The 16,450-nt window shown below is 38.2% G+C and overlaps 1 protein-coding gene across 4 annotated transcripts in view; it reads right to left on the reverse strand.

Annotated features, from left to right (window-relative positions):
• LOC146489685 (MAM and LDL-receptor class A domain-containing protein 2-like) overlaps positions 1–16,450 on the reverse strand; it is a 62,091-nt gene that overhangs the window by 11,903 nt on the left and 33,738 nt on the right. For 3 of the 4 annotated variants that reach the window (XM_085103954.1, XM_085103962.1, XM_085103981.1), the window contains 18 exons: positions 15,836–15,911; positions 14,842–14,931; positions 14,383–14,627; positions 13,099–13,210; positions 12,606–12,848; positions 12,393–12,521; positions 11,705–11,788; positions 11,475–11,609; positions 10,651–10,904; positions 9,981–10,083; positions 9,292–9,408; positions 6,746–7,011; positions 6,205–6,301; positions 5,652–5,730; positions 4,941–5,219; positions 2,645–2,907; positions 1,676–1,849; positions 1,150–1,308 (listed from right to left, as the gene is read on the reverse strand). In XM_085103954.1, coding sequence (XP_084960080.1) covers positions 1,150–1,308; positions 1,676–1,849; positions 2,645–2,907; positions 4,941–5,219; positions 5,652–5,730; positions 6,205–6,301; positions 6,746–7,011; positions 9,292–9,408; positions 9,981–10,083; positions 10,651–10,904; positions 11,475–11,609; positions 11,705–11,788; positions 12,393–12,521; positions 12,606–12,848; positions 13,099–13,210; positions 14,383–14,627; positions 14,842–14,931; positions 15,836–15,911 — 2,905 coding nt within the window. The remainder of the gene's footprint in view (positions 1–1,149; positions 1,309–1,675; positions 1,850–2,644; positions 2,908–4,940; positions 5,220–5,651; positions 5,731–6,204; positions 6,302–6,745; positions 7,012–9,291; positions 9,409–9,980; positions 10,084–10,650; positions 10,905–11,474; positions 11,610–11,704; positions 11,789–12,392; positions 12,522–12,605; positions 12,849–13,098; positions 13,211–14,382; positions 14,628–14,841; positions 14,932–15,835; positions 15,912–16,450) is intronic. The other variant, XM_085103972.1, reaches the window with a different exon arrangement.

Here is a 16,450-nt window from a genome sequence, read left to right on the forward strand (position 1 = left end):
ATGGGGCAGCTGAAGGGTCAGTCAGGATTGTGAAGGAAGCACTAGTCAAACAGGTTTTAGGGGGTAACAAGGGTAGCTCTATGGAACACAGACTTGCAGACTTTCTGTTAAGATATCGTACTACCCCACACAGCACCACAGGTTGCTACTCCAGCTGAGTTGTTAATGAGACGTCGTTTGCGCACGCCGGATTTAGCCCAAGTAGTAGGGAATATACAGAGTAAGCAGAATGAATATAAGGATTTGAAGTGTCATAAAGACAGATAGTTTTTGGAGAATGACACAGTTCGGGTAAGGAATACACAAGCTAACAGCGACACCGAGAGGTGGGTCCTGGGAAGGGTAGTTAAGGTTTGCGGACCTAGAACTTATCTGGTTAAGACTGGACACAAAACTAGATATGTTCATGCTGATCATTTGATTAGAGCTCATGATAAAGTGCCAAATGAGACTAGTGAGTTGGACATAACTGTTCCTGAGTTATGTGAACAATCCACCCAGGTTATAGGTGTAAACCCTGCAGTTTCAAACAGTGTATCACAACCACCAGTCAGTGTTATAGATGATAAGGTAGAGCCTAGCCTTGTTCAAGAGAATGTAAGCACGCCTTCAACAGTTGTTTTGAGGCGATCAGAGAGAATCAGAAAACCTGTTGACCGACTTGATCTGTAGTTGTTGTTATTATTGTTTCTGTCACTTGTTGTAATTACATCTCATTCTTGTGGGAAAAGCAGTGTAAGATATTAAGTACCCAGAATGCTCAGTGTAATACATTAAATACCCAGAATGCTGTGTAATAAAGTTGTTGTTGAGAACCGCCATGCTGCATAGTGTGTTTTAGGCAAAATATTACAAAAATGAGAAAGTAACGGATGTTTAGTAGGTTAATTAGGTTGAAGAGATAAATTACAGTTTCTGTGTATGATCATACATGTACATTAAACCGAACACACTTACATATATAATATACATTAAGCTATAGTGGTAATGGTACATACTTATGATCATATAATTTAAGTTATTTTTTTGGTTCTTTTCCTTGTTTCATCCGTTGTTTAATCCTTAATCCGTAGCGTTGGTATAAAATTATACCATGTGTATTGTTGTAATTTTAATCAAACAAATAAGTGTGATGGATTTTTTTTAAACCTTGCAATCGCTCCCATCCTTTCTTTTGTAAGTAGGAATTGACTTGATTGGTTGATCTTTCCATTTCTTGTTTCATTACTTGTCTCCAAGGTGAAACTTCCTGGTTAGAGTTAACCCATCCACATAATCCTTCGCGAAATTCCAAACAGCCATCGTTTACTGCAAAAGTATACATTTCCCATCAAAATAAGTAGGATATCATTCACACAAAAAAAAAGAACCATCCGTGCAAACACGTTCAGGTAAAAGATAAGAATCTGAAGTATCTAACACGTAAGGAAATAAATTATGCCATTCACACCCATAAAACTGGAATACACGAAAGAAAGGTAGAATTTGACTAATATAATAATTGATGAACAAAACCCCCAAAAATGGATATGAAGATGAATGATGGATGACGGAAGAAGGGACGGACGGACAGACGGTCAGACGGACGGACGGATGGATGGATGGACATGAAATATATTGTAATGACTACGTGAAATGTTTTTCTCGTAAGACCTCCTAAAGTAACATTACTCACCAGCACAAGTTCGCCGCCTTTGATTCTGTTGGTTGTTCGATGTCTCCTTGCACCACAAATGTTGGTTGTCCTCGCTAGTACACGTGTTATGTTGGATATTTTTGTACACGAATGGAAAATCGCAGCAACCTCCAGCAGTGGTTCGCCGTATCGGGCATAACGCACGTGTCGAGCCTGGGACAAAAAAAAAAATACTTAGTCTCATCAATCAAATTCTTTAGCTTTGAAAAATAGCCCCTTTTAGCATATTCTGTGAGTCGGGCGGTTCAGAATAGATTATGTTCTACTGGTTCCACAGTTTTTGTTAGGTTAATGTATATGCCTGTTACTATGGGGTGGACTTTATACTAGTTTTGCACTTTGGGTGAATGAGATATCAAATAGCAATAATCTCACGCGTTTTGAGGGTTGACATTTTCCCCAAGCCAAATGAGAAATGGTCTCTGGAATCTATTCCGCCTTTTCTTCACCAATTTTAATATTGAATTTCAACCACTGTTACCGAAACATACCACCATTGTGAGGGGTATGAGAGTGGGAGGGAGAGGCGGAATGCGAATTTTTGTAAAAAGCCTACGGTTTTTGTTGTTGTTTTGTTTAGTTTGGTTTGTTTTTTTCTTTCTTTCCTCTCAGCATTTACATCGAGTACTGACGAAGGCATTATGTTACTTAATGAACATTGAACTACTGACAATCTGCCATTGTCACTTGACAAAACTATACTTTTCCAAAAGATATTTGAGGCCCTTTGGTCCAACCAGTCAATAAAAATACAAGACATATGGTTAGCAGAGCAGTCAGCTGTCATAAAACAAACGTGAAACTTGATAACTCCTTCCTTTCCACAGCTGCTGCATTTTTATTAGCCTGTTAGATCGAAAGCCATTGTAAAGCTGTCATAAAGAAGTCCAAACGTTTACAAAACCTCAACGGCGTCTAGGCCCCACCACGGTTAAAATGGAAACTTACTATATAAAGTAAACGCTTCAGCTGGTTTAAGAGGGTGCAAAAACACCGCCAGGTCTCTAAGAAAACCATTGAGTACTTCTTTGGTGTCTTTTTTGTAGCCAAGCTCATACATTGTGTGATTGGTTGGATTAAGGTCAATATCTGGTCCTTGATAGTTGGAAGCCTGTTCACCGTTTTTTTTCCCGTCTAAGTACAGTGTCCCTTTAAGGGTACTGCGATTCCAAACGAAGACCATGTGGGTCCAGACATTTGGAGAAATACGTCTATGAGAGATTTACAAAGGAAAAATAGTAAGTGTTATCAAAAATTGCCATAGAACATAAGTCTACTTAGTCCGTCTTATTACATTCCTCAACTTTAAATGTGCTGTGTTTTACTGTATGTTGTTCTTGATAACAATAGATTTATGGTTGTGCCTGGATGATCTCTTTACGTTTAAAAGAGCATTGCAGCATGAGCAATGGAGAACAAGAGCGTGGAATACTCAAGCAGAGTTGTCTCAAGTAAAACGCTAAATTATATAAACAGTTGACTAAAATTATCTTCGACCTTACAATCTGCCGTCCTAAGTCTTTCAAGTTCACTCTTTCTTTGGCATATAATCCCGTTTCCTTCAAATTTAAAGACTCTGTCCACCAAGATGCAACTCGCGCGTTTGTTATTGTTTTTGGTCCGTAGTCAGAACTATCAGTAATGGCGGCTCAAGTAGATCTCGAAGTGCAGGGATCAAGCGGTTTAAAAGAAGTTGAAATTTCGGTGCGAGAGCAACCACTTCCAAGAATCAAAAATTATGGTATCGTGGAAAGTTTAGTTTCAGGTCGAAACGATTAGAAATCTTGCATTTGAGGTAACTCCGCTGTTCGGATTTTCGGTGAAAAGATTGCAGAGCAGGAAAGAATCGCAAGACCCCGGAAATTAACATGTGCAGCCGAACAGGACTTACTGCAAGTGTAAGTCCGCTTGCAAGACCAAGCAAAAGAATGGCACCGATCGTGGTTGTCCCTGCCAAACCGCTAATTTGCCCTGCGTGCCAACGCTATGCAAATGTGGAACTTCGCGGAAACCATGTGCGAACACGCTGAGATCATCGGTTATGTGTTCTTACTTCGCAGTTGTTTTCTTGATCTTGTACGTTTGTTTGTGAAAGAAACCAGGTTATTCTAAAACAGTTTTATTTTGCCGTTAATTTTGTAACGTTATGAAATTGTAACTCGTGAACGTTTACCAGCAAACTGGAAAATGCCAGAGATAAAGGTGTGAAAATGTTTTATCGTAAATTGCAGCGCGTCACTGTACGATCCTGCCCAATCTTAAGAATGAACATACGCATTTTCTCTCCTTTTTAAAATACACGAAGATTGTTTGTATTGGTGTTGAACAGTGGCCGAGGAAGTCTCGATTATGCAAGGAGCTAGAAACTACACAAGAAATGGGTTGTAAACAAGGATTTCAGTGTCACGTAATGCAATAAAACTAGGAAATTCGCTTTCAGTCACCTCGATGTATCCCAAGGAATTTTTCCTAGTCCTCCAGTTGCTGCGAAGAGATTCAATAAGATATTTCACTTTCAAGGCCTCGGGTCTCCGAGGTCTTCCACCGTGATTTCTCGGGGCCGCCATTGACACAATCTTGATCATCCAACGGCTTAATCGATAAAACGATAAAAACCGTTGAAAATATCCACTTTCCGATAAAGAGTAATATTAAAACTATCTACAAGTAACGCTTCCTGTCCAGTTTTTCCAGAAGATAGCTCTGATTATACATGATTTAGGCGCGCTAAAATCCCGCGAATGGAAAATTCGAGGTTTCACATAATACGAAACCTCAGCTGTCGCGCGCGTTGAATCATGGTAGACAGAGAGTCTTTAACAGCTACTTGAACCCGGCCATTTTGAGTAAGACTCAGTCTCACTCTAGATAGCTAAGATCCCCAAATGGCGGCGGCTTACGGCTGGAGATTCTATTAGTCTTGGAGAAAAACAAGGACATGTGCAACGTCCTTGGCTTGGGATATATGCAGCAGGAGAAGTAGATTTCAAAGACGACAGAACAGAAGGTAAGATAATAAAATTCAGCTTTTTGCAGGAGACAACACTGCTCGAGTAGTCAACCCCTTCTTATCCCTCTGATTACGATCACAGTTTAAATAAACACAATCGACCTCTCTCAAGCAGATAGTGCTGTTCATTTTTTACTTGTTCAGAGAAAATGTTGTTAGAACTGTTGGAAACCGTCAGCCTACTAATTGGGCAGATACAGTAGAGTAAAAGGGGCACCGTATCATTTTACTAACCCAACGCTGTTCATTCGAAGTAAAAATAACACAACACCAGTTCTTCTTAAAACGACCTCCACGCGTCCGTCAAAAACAAACAGCCTGAACTGGAAGGGAGATGACCAATCAGAGATCAGATGGCCTACTGGCTGGGTATCTTGCACGTTAAATCGCATGGCGATTGAAAAGCTGCTCTTCCGGAAATTAATTGCTGGAATGTCTGCATAACCAGCTCTTCCATCGAGGTACAGAGATTTGACACCATTTTTAATTTGGTAAGAAGCTGTTCCTCGCAACCTAAAACGAAAAAAATAAGCGAACAATATATTGCAATCAGATACCTATCAACTGGTTATAGTGGGGAAAGGGGTCTCCCAACCCCTCTAGAGTATTGAAACTATGTCAAGTTACCCCCGATAAATCTGGAGGTCAAATATGGGTACTATATTAGCATCACATTTGACATACACAAATATTTTCAGTTAAATTTCAGAAAAAATCGTAATTTTGTTGCCTTTGGCTTGCATGTTTAGGTCGGTGCGTAAAGATCCCCACCCCCATCTCATTTAATTGGTTAATAACTTACCTTGAAAAGCAATTATCCTACCTTTGTTGTTGACTAAGGTAACCTCTAACTATTGTGTACTGGCAAAATGTAGTTTAGAAACTTTAGCATAATGCAAGAAAGAAAATTTGTTCATAAATTAACATTAAAAGTTGCCACTATACCATAAATTTTTGTCCGTTCCATCTAGTTTCCAGAAATATTTTGAACCGAGGGGATTTTTTCCATAGTCTTTGCTCGATCCTGAAAGCAAAAAAAAAAAAAAAAAAAAAAAAAAAAAAAAAAACCGACGTCAACAAAGCAATTTTGTGAGTAACAAATCCTTAAATTATTTATTTATTCATTCATTCATTCATTTATTTATTTGTTTATTTATTTATATTTATTGATTTTTTTTTTTTTGGGGGGGGGGGTGCATACACCTAACGGAGTAGATTAGATATTTATCATTTAGGCCTGAATTCCAAGCTGAATTACAACCTGTTTCACAAGTTGATTGTCAAAGCATCTCACCTCGTCAAACCTGGATAAAGGCCGGGCTTTGCTTTTACTAAGCTTTTTGTTTATTGTTTTTCTTTCCTTGTCACCCTTTAATCGTTAGTTTTTACTACACAAGGCTGCCTTACATAACCAACTAGTGTCATGAATAGAAATAATTGAAACAGGCGCTTGATTAAGAAATTTCTTTCTTTATCCAATTCTTCTCCAGTCACTCACCTTGCCATGGGATTCTTTCACAACTTTCTATTTGAAACACAATGTCATCCAATGCAACGATCGCCCACCCTGAATTCTTTCGTCCTTCGAAAAGAACCTTTGGAGAATGAATTTATTCCTTTTTCAAAAAGTTATCGATAACAAAAATATCAAAACAGTTTACTGTAGTCTCCTCCTTTTTGGCATAGTATTACAAGCCCTAGAAAAATGGCTGCTATATTGCGTAATTTCCGACGCTGAATTCGTATTTCGATAAGGGTGTGGAAATGTTCCAAATAGAGATGTAATGTATATTTTTTAGAAGGAACTCTTTTTCCAGACGATGTGGCAGATAAAAAGCAAAAACATCGTGGACAAAAAACGCCCAAAATGTGTTATAACGTATTGTCTCCGTAATCCATATCACTATTAATTCCGTAGATTGTTATTATAAATTTCAGCCGAAACAAAATTGTTTCAATGGCTTTATACTTCTTCAATACCTTTTCATAGGTTCTTTCTTAATTATTTTAATTAGTAGTATTATCATTATTACGCCAACCTGGTAAGGTGTTGAGCTTGAGTTGATTGGCAAACGAACATAAGACCAGTATCCAACTTTTTGTTTATACCAGTTCGTGTTCCATATAGTCAATTGTGTCTTGTTGAAAACCAAGGAAACCTTAAGAGAAGCAAAACCGCGACGTCCGAGGTAATACCAGAACTGCATACACTTCCATTCTGCTCCAGGAAAAATACGACGACTTAATAGATTTCCGTAACATGACGTAGGTCTGGTAGAACAAGCTCCCAAATAAATAAATCCTCCTAAAAATAGAAGATGATGTAAAAATGAGTATTCAGGTATTTTAAGTCAATTTTTGAAGCAAACACTGAAGCCGTGTGTATGATATTAGTTTATACATGTAACGGCAGGGGTAAAGTCATGCTCTATTGTGATCAATCGTTTGGACATTTTTCCAGCCGTTTTGGTAGAATCTCGGTTGTGCCTTTGATAATTATCACCAGTTCATGTTTGGAGGAAAAGTTAGATAACTGGCTACCTTCTTATGCACGAGTTTTAAAAAGTGAAACCCTTTCCCTTGAAAGAGAGTGACGTCTTCAGCCACTCTTATGAAAGGATATGACGATAACTTTATATCAAGAAATTGTGGGTTAAGAATAACAGCGGTTTATCTAAAAAAAACCCCGCATACTGGTACTCGTAGGTGAATGAAAATACATTTTAACAATTTACAGTTTCTGATTTAAAAAATAATGGCGAGGGACTGCTGTGATTACAATTATTTGAAAGGAAATTACAATTTAATCTAATCTAATACAAAAAAATTCAAATCATCATAATGAACTCTTATGAGAAATGGAAACTACTTATAGCTTAATTCGTTATTCTGGAAAAAAAAAAACTCCTTTTAAATCTTTCTCCTCACACTGGGGCAGAGCAAAGTTATCGTCCGTATCAAGAAATGGTCCATTGTAGAGGCCCAACTTTTTTCTTACACCGCTTAAAAAAAGCCCATTGCTGTGTTTTGCGCTGAGGGAGTTGAGCGATTAACTCATGGCGGTTGGGGAGGGGAGGGGGGAGGAGCAATAGATGGTAAAAGCGCGATTCTTGGTGGGTTTTGATGCCGAGCCATACCCTGAGGAATAACTCGCCTCTTCTAGTATCAAGACGATTGATTTTGCAGAGGAAGAGAGCATCACTATAGCACGTTTCTTGAAAAAGAATGCTCAAAGCTGTTTTCAGGACCGTTTCAATCTTGTCACTGAGATAGACTGGGAGGCTTGTTGCTCAAGTAACACAGAAAAAATCTAAAGGTCCGATTAAACGGTTTCAATATTTGACCAAAATTCATTCAGCAAACATTGAACGGATATTTGGCAAATGTTGGACAAATGTCAAATGGAGTGTTCAAACGGCTTCAACACCATTCAACATTTTCGAGGAAAAAGCAAATACGGCATGAATGTTGAATGAAAATTTAAACCGATTCAAATTTTATATAACACAATTTCAATATCTTTTAGCAATGGTGGACGACGTATTCAAACGCTCCCAACATTTGGTTCAACAAAGTGTTAAAGGCATGTCGAAGCAAATGTTAAAACCTTTTAAAGAGAACGCACTTGTTCAAAGTCGAAGGTAATGAGATCCATAGAAGGGATCCCAGTGCGTTGAAATACCCTTAACCCTATCTAGACCGGTAGGGCGGATTCTGCCCGCCAAGACTTTGAACCTGAATAGCTTTTTCTTATAATTCTAGCAAACACCCTGAAACTTCAAGACTTTTTAAGAAATTTATCTGGAAAAAAATTTTATGTGGTCAATTAGTGTTACCAAGCCATCTAACTTTTGACAGGGAGTTTTTTTTCAGAAAATAGAAAATCTCTTTTTAAAATGTAGTGTTTCTTTAGTAGTAGTGTTCCTTTACTGGTTTTCATGACTTTCCGTTCAATTTCGGCACTTTCCTAAATTTTTGGGAACATTTAAAAATCCAAGATGGCGGATATAAGACGGCCGCCATTTGGCAGCCAGGACGTAATTATGACGTCATTAATTTGCGTTGCTAACCTCAAGGGAAACATCTTTGGACCTACTATCTACCCTCCAAGTCCACTGTCATAGCTTTTACACTTGCAAAGTTATGGAGGGGTTTTGGGGGCAGAATCCCCCCACCCCCCCTTCCTCCCCCGGCGCCAGAAACTCCAAAAGAAAGCCCGTTTTAGATAGGGAAAAGATATAAAGGCGCATTGACGCTTAAGTGACAATTGCATGTTGTGTGTGGTTTAAAAAGAACAGTTTGGACGAGGGGCTAACGCCGGCTGGAAACTCGTATCCCTGTACGGTGGCCAAATGACCTTGTCAAGACTTTGGTTTTCGCTTCCTGCCAACGCTGCACCATTGTTTTCGTAAACTAATCTCCTTGATCTATTTATACGTTTATATGTGTATGATGAATGTGAGTCTAATGACATCACATTCAGTAAACGACAATACCCTCTTCAGCAAATAGTTTCCAAGGAAATTTGGAAATTTCCCTATCCCAAGTTTAAGATAATGCTCCTGGTATTAATGGCCATACGTACCGTAGTTCTTTTGCCAATCTGTCCGCACAAATATAACGGGGAAAAGTTTACTTATTTTCCACGAGTCGCTAGGCTTCCAAGCACAATAATTCGACTCAAACAGACACCCAGGAGATTCTGCAGTCGAAAGATTTTAATTAATTTATTAATTACTTTATTAATTACTTCAATGTAAGTGCACTGAATTTATGCGTTCGAGCGGTGACTGTTTAAATACCTGACGGGATTTCGGGATAAGTTTGCTTGGACCAATCAAAACACGCCACATCTTTATTAATGCGGCAAATTATTCTGATTGTTAATACTTTCTTAAAACTAATCATACCGAAGAAAAATACACGGTTGCAGAAGGCTAGGTAAGAAAAAGCTACGCAGCACTACCATTTTATGAAAGGAATGATGATGTCGGAACTAATCCCTCGCTTCCCATGGTCATTTGGCCTAAGCATATCATTGGCTACTACGTTAGCCTTTTGGGCTACAATCCTACAGGATACAAATGCAGAGTGTAGCTCACTAAGAATGCTTCTGAAGAGGGAACTCATACATAGCCTTAAGTTACTCTATATTATTTTGCGTTTCTAATATAAGCAAGTTATTGGGTTTCTGAGCCTCATTTACATTGATTCAACATCTAAATGCCACATCGGGTAATGGTTAAGACAGAAACGCGAGAAAAATTTTCTTACCATTTCCATATATTGTCTGGCAGTCATCCTCGTGCAAAAAACTCAAATCGTCAACAGCAATATCTCCATAAATTCCATTCCCCAAAACACCCTCTAAGATAACCTTAAAGAGATAATAGAAGAAGACCGTTGTGTCAATGACAAAGACGGAACAAAAAATTACACCTCTACCTTTGTTTATACAAGGACACTTGGGAGGCTACCTAGTTACCGTTGAATCCACCACTAAGCGTGACTTGATTAATAATTTTTGTCCACAATTAATAAATCCAAAAAATGCATATGCCTTTAGTTTTTTTACCCTAAGAATGAATATTTATAGCATCGTCGACAATCAATATAAACAAATTCCTGTAGAATTTTTTGTCACAAGAATGAACACGTTGCATATAGCCCGCATGTGCTAAAGCTGAAATACATTTAACATGTTCTGACTCATGACTCAATTTCACTACTTTTTTGACTGTCTTTATAGTTGAAGTATTATGCAATAAACGCTACTAAGTACGTTCCAATCTGATCGCACCATCATCCAGGACAATTATACAGTCGAAAACACAAGCGACTGCAACAGAGTGTGAAAAAAAAAATTTAGGCAGCTGTCTATCCGAACGTTAGCACCTGACTTATAACTTCGTCGATAATTATGTCACAGCAATGACGTCCTTACCTTGTAATCTCCAGAATGGCCGCTGTGTCCAACTTGGCCAAAGTTCCAGTTATTGCCCTGCTCACCAGTTCGTTTCCAAACTAGTGTTTTTGACTCATTGGTTTGAATATATACATTCAGACTGCCGATGTTCTCTCCCTTCATGTGATACCAGAACTGTACGCATGTTGCTTCGCCGCCGTCAATAACACTACTCGCCAGAACAGCTGCTCCACCAGTTTTGTACTCTGATGCTTCTAAGAATATGTATTTCCCTAAACAAAGTAATTTGGGGAAGCATTTACCTTCGATAGTAATAAGAGGAGTACGAATATAACTTTATTCCGTACCTCGAAATTAATAACTCGATTATATAACAGTAGTTAAGTACGTTAAGTATATTAGCTAGTAATCCAAATAGCTTTCATCGCAAATTGAGGGTTGATTTCTGTTGTCATCATTTTTTCGTTGTGGTTTTAAGGTTACTTTGTCGCCATGTCCAAACATGGTGAGAGACAGGGTTGCAAAATGAAGCCTTGTGCATGCTTTAGCTTATATCGTTAAAATAAGGCAAAAAACTATATCGTTCTCGCGTGGGAGACTGACACTAGGGTTATTAGTGTGTGAGTACGGACGCTTGAAGAGACCCTCCTTTGTCGGCTCTGACCTCTGATCTGCTGCTCAGCTCCTTTTGACCTTGCAAGCAAACTATGGAGAATTTGTGAATCACGTATCATTCGTTGCCCTGCCTGGCCCTATACAACTCTTGCGGTAACTTTACCTCATGATAAATTATTTAGCCAATCAAAGCATGATCTTTGTAGCATACATCCCGCTTCACTCACCAGTCGGTAAAAATGTGGTGTGGTCGTAGCATGGCCCAGTGTTCTTTGTTGGAGTTGAACCTGATCCAATACGCCACTGATGAATTTTAGATTCATGTTCCATTCCACACAGACCATCCTGAAAGTTGCATTTGACTAAAAACGAAAATACAATGCTACTAAATACGTTATATACCTTACAAATACATTATTTTTTTTAATGAGTCATATAACCTCTTGATACTCCTTACCTCTTCTTCCAACGCACTGACGAAGTTCATCCGTGTTGTTGATCCAAACACAGCTCAGATTTAGCAAATTGTAATGAAAAGAATCTGCATAACGAAATACAAGAGGTTTGAAGATGACTACTGCTAACATTTAAATGGCAATGATTTGTATTTGTAATCACATGATTTCGAATGCAATTTGGAATAAATAAGTAATAGTAAATTTTTTCAAAGACTAGCAAGATTCGGGCGAGTGCATTTTGTGGTCTTTGGAAAAACAACTCTAAATACTTATTTATTCCAAATTACACGAAAAAATTATACGATTAGAATTGCGAAAAACAATAATAATTATGCAGAAGCATAAAGTATTTGCAAACTTTGTAATTATGTTGAAAATCTTCGGAAGTACCCGACTGATCTTAGATAATCTTTGGAATTCTTTGGTTAGCCGTCGGAAATCTTCGGAAATCTTGAACTGCATCACGATATGACCAACTCCCAGTTAGCTTGCTAGCTCAGTCGTCAGAGCACAGTGCCGGCAACGCAGAAGTCATGGGTTCGAATCTACGGTTCAAGCCTGAATTTTTTCAGGCTTACTTTTCGCAACTGCTTAAGTTGCGTTAAAAAACTGCTAGCGTCTTTCTTTTGTTTAATTATTTACTATAGATAGACAAAATATTTCCTAGCTATTTATTAAATTAAATACTTGTTAAATCACCGCAGATGGAGGGTTCGTCACTTCCATCATCACAATTCTTTTCCCCATCGCCTGTGAGAGACCACAGCACACATCCACCTCCGGTGCAGGAAAATTGATCTTTTGAACAGCTTGTTCCTGCAATGAAATGTATGTAGATATGATAACATCACAACCGACGTAAACCCTTCAATCTGAATTGCGATCATAGCTCTTTCTTACCACATCTTGTCTCGCCTGTGCTGTTTTTGCTGTCTGTGCTGTCTTTGCAGTCCATATTGGAGCCACATAGTTTGTCTACAGTAAGGCATCTTCCAGTTGGACATTCAAATTGGCTTGCTAAGCATCTGCAGTCCTTCTCATCAGAGTTGTCTGCACAGGCCTTGTCACCATCGCAAACCAGATCTTTGCTTACGCATTGTCCATTGTCACACTGAAAGCTATCCTGGTCCTTACATTTGAAGCCTTAAAAGTAATTATATGTCAGTGAAACGGGATCCTTAAGTCACAAAAGCGGTCTTTTTTTAATTTAAAATGAAATGGCATTCTAAGAGGGGTTCTTATGGCTAATAATAATTTTGCTGTTGATAGTCCACAATGTGTTAAGATGTCGTCGTTAATTAATCATTAGTAATGTAAGTATATCTATTTGTTAATCCACTGTACCGTTCACTTGACGTTTGAAAGAATTGGTTTCCAGCTCTTATGGACGTACCTGGTACGCTATGAGGTGGGATTTGTTCACATAGTTTTGAAGAAATACTGATGTTATAAAGCTCTGCGTAATAACCATTCGAAACCTTATAACCTTTGGCAACAATTACAACCTGCAAAAAAGACAAAATTTACCCAATGAATATTAAGCAATTTAGAAAAACATTTCAACAAGAAAATTAACAATAGTAGAACTGCATGACGTTTCGACGACTTCATATCGCCATTGTCATTTCACTCATTTGACAATGGCGATATGAAGTCGTCATGCAGTTTTACTATCGTCAATTTTCTTGTTGAAATGAATATTAAGACAGAAATAAAGAGTAAAGCTACACTAATTATGTAGTACCCAAAATGGCCGTCATTAACCATGCTTGTTATTTGGCTTGCTCTGCGAGCGGGGAAAACGACTTGTGATTAGCTATCCGAGTGGGCAAGATGTAGTTTTAAGGTAAGGGACATGAAATCATATTGGCGTAGTGTAAAGTTTGTTTTAGCTATGTACCTGTCCCTTTGTGTCTCCAGAAGAATACTAAATTAACTGGTCCTCCTACTTTGCAATGATTGTAATAAATCCTATCGCTTTGGTAGTTGCGTAAAGTGTTTCATTATTGCAGTTCAGTAAAGTGTTTTTCTCAAGTTCATCGAAGAGGCTCTCGTTTCAATTTACCCGCGCCTTGCTTGTTGTAAACAACAATATCTTCTTTCTCAAAGTTTCTTCTAGTATTCAAATTTTGCCCACTCTATTTTCAGCTTATATTTGCATATGTTTACAAAATGTATTGTATTGTTTAATTCAAGAATTATTGATTGGAGGCCAAAAACTTTGTAAATATGTTGATTGCTTACGCCCTCGCTATCAGCTGAAAATGTCATGTTTGTCGGATTTAATTAAAATCTTCCCCACTTGCGTAAACCTAAATAATGCGTGCTCAATACTTATTTACTTCTTTTGCACCATTGTAAACATTTAAAAGAAAAACGTTAAGGCAATTTAGAATTCCCAGTTTTCCTTTATTACATGCTTACACCAGTCGGCTGTAAAGAACTTCTGTCTGATCACTTCAGCCAGTTCTTGTGTTGGCGTTGTTGTGTTTTGTTTTTGTTTTTTGTTTTTGTTTTTTTTTAACTTGAAGTAAAGTCATATCTAATAAATGCTTTATTGGCAAATCTTGTTCGTTCAAGATGGCTCTAGATATTGGCCTCGAAGAAAAGAAGGTTTAGAAGACCTTTGCCAACATCTTGACCTCCTACTTGGTCAAAAACGCATTTATATAAGTACCTTCAAATCCTCATATGCGATGAAACCCACTTGTCCGGTTTTCCAAGTTTTTCCCTGGTAACCACTTAAACTCCAAATGGTGGAGTTGGACGATGTCATTACAATCACACTTAGAGATGATCCAGAATATGTGGGAAATTGATAAGAGAAGGATAGACACAAACCAGTTTTTTGGTAAATGGCTTTAGTAAAAACCCATGGACTTTCAAGTACAGCAGGTTTTCCATTGGCTCGGGCAACGATTCCTGAGAAAAAATAACATAAAAATTGAACATAGAGAACGGCATTTTTTCCAGTTTATAATAGATGCAAATTTATGTTTCGCCGTGCTTTATATGACATCGTCGGTTATCGGAATTTGGTTGATAAAAAAATACATCGGCCTGGAACTAGCAGTCACTAGCATTGGCTAGAACAGCAAATTTTTCAGGTCATTAATAGAAACGGTTGTTTACCCACCTTTGTCGGTTGCTGATAAATACCACCCTTGGTCCTTGCTGCTCCAGGAACACAAATTACAAACAAAGTTGCATTCTGCAACGTGCATAGCTAAAACCAAGAAAAAATAATGTTGTTAACAGTGACTCAGAAGCAACAAGTGATACACATATAAAAACCTCCTAGAACTACACTCATTTGAGTATTCTTTAGCTCTCCTTCCTGGAATACAATTACTCTAACGGTTGTCAGATGGAACTGAATTTATTCTTGTATCTTTGATGCCTTTGATACCGGGCACGTAATCCGTTGGCCCCGGGTTCGAGTACCGCTCTGGCCACTTGGATTTGTTTTCACGGTCGCCCTATTTTCAAATACAAGGCCACCCTTTAAAAAAAGGAAACTCGTTTGCCTCCTACCAGTTAGGATTTTTTACAAATGTTATGTTCTATTTGTTTATATTTTTCACTGATTACAGTGTCCCCAATTGTCGTTACAGTGCTCAAGACTTCGACAGTTAAATAAAGTCATCCAGTAGTTTTATTTTTTTTATGGATGTTGGGACGCTACCACCAATGATACACACGGGGTAAGAGAATTAACCCTGCAGTTTACGTTCAAGTGCTGAAGTGAACCCGTGAATTTTGCTACTGAGCATAAGCCCCAGTAAGGAAATGGTAGACCACTTGGGTTACATTCCCGCCAAGTTCGAAGATGTTTTCTTTGCCTCGTGTGGTCTCCCATTTCCTTAAAAGGGCTAAGACTCACTAAAAAATGGATCCACTTAAGCACTCCAACATACACAGACTGCAGATTTGATTATGTGATACATCCAAATTATCAGTTACTCTTACTTTTTTACGTTACTTGTTAATGTAAGTACAAAGGCACAGGTTTTGAAGGACCACACTGAACGTTTTATGGTAATTAAGACGTCTTAAGCAATACTCAGACAAATGTGAAGCGTGTTTGTTTTTCGTTAAATATACTCAAAAAATAGCAAATCGTGTCAAACCTGAGATATAAACTTCAGCAATTTCCTTCGAAACCTCTGACAAATATGACGCTGAGTCAACCAAGGCATACGTAACCTACACAATAGAATAAACAAGAATTAAAGAGGGACAAAGAAGCAAAGCTGGTCAACCCACAAAACTAAGACTGTTTACCCCCGGTAAACAAAAGCTACTACCAGAATACGTTTCAGTGTAGAGAGCACACGTTATGTTTTCGTCTTTGAGAAAGGACATATGTACAGTACGCGTTGAGGAACAATGTAGATAAACTTTAAGAACAAAAAAAAGGAAGGGGAAAACTACGTTGCTGCCTTATGTGCCAAGGAAAAATAGGCAAATAATATTCTTCACACTATAAAAACTCGCGCGGCTATATCATATTCGTGAATGATCACCCGTGAACAAAAATGATTGAATTGAGGACGGTGCCTACTATTGATACTGTGCATGTTAAGCCTGGTTTACACGTACGACGCAAGCATAAGAATAAGCACAAGCACAAGCACAAGGATGTTTACAAGTGCGATAAGCATAAGCATAACGTGACATACGCAAGCGCAGAAGCAGCCGAGACTTGATTCCAACATGGCGGAAAATGGCAACGCATGAGTAAC

This window comes from Pavona decussata, unplaced genomic scaffold, assembly GCF_977016875.1.
Source record: "Pavona decussata unplaced genomic scaffold, jaPavDecu1.1 SCAFFOLD_4, whole genome shotgun sequence".
Lineage (NCBI taxonomy): Eukaryota > Metazoa > Cnidaria > Anthozoa > Scleractinia > Agariciidae > Pavona > Pavona decussata.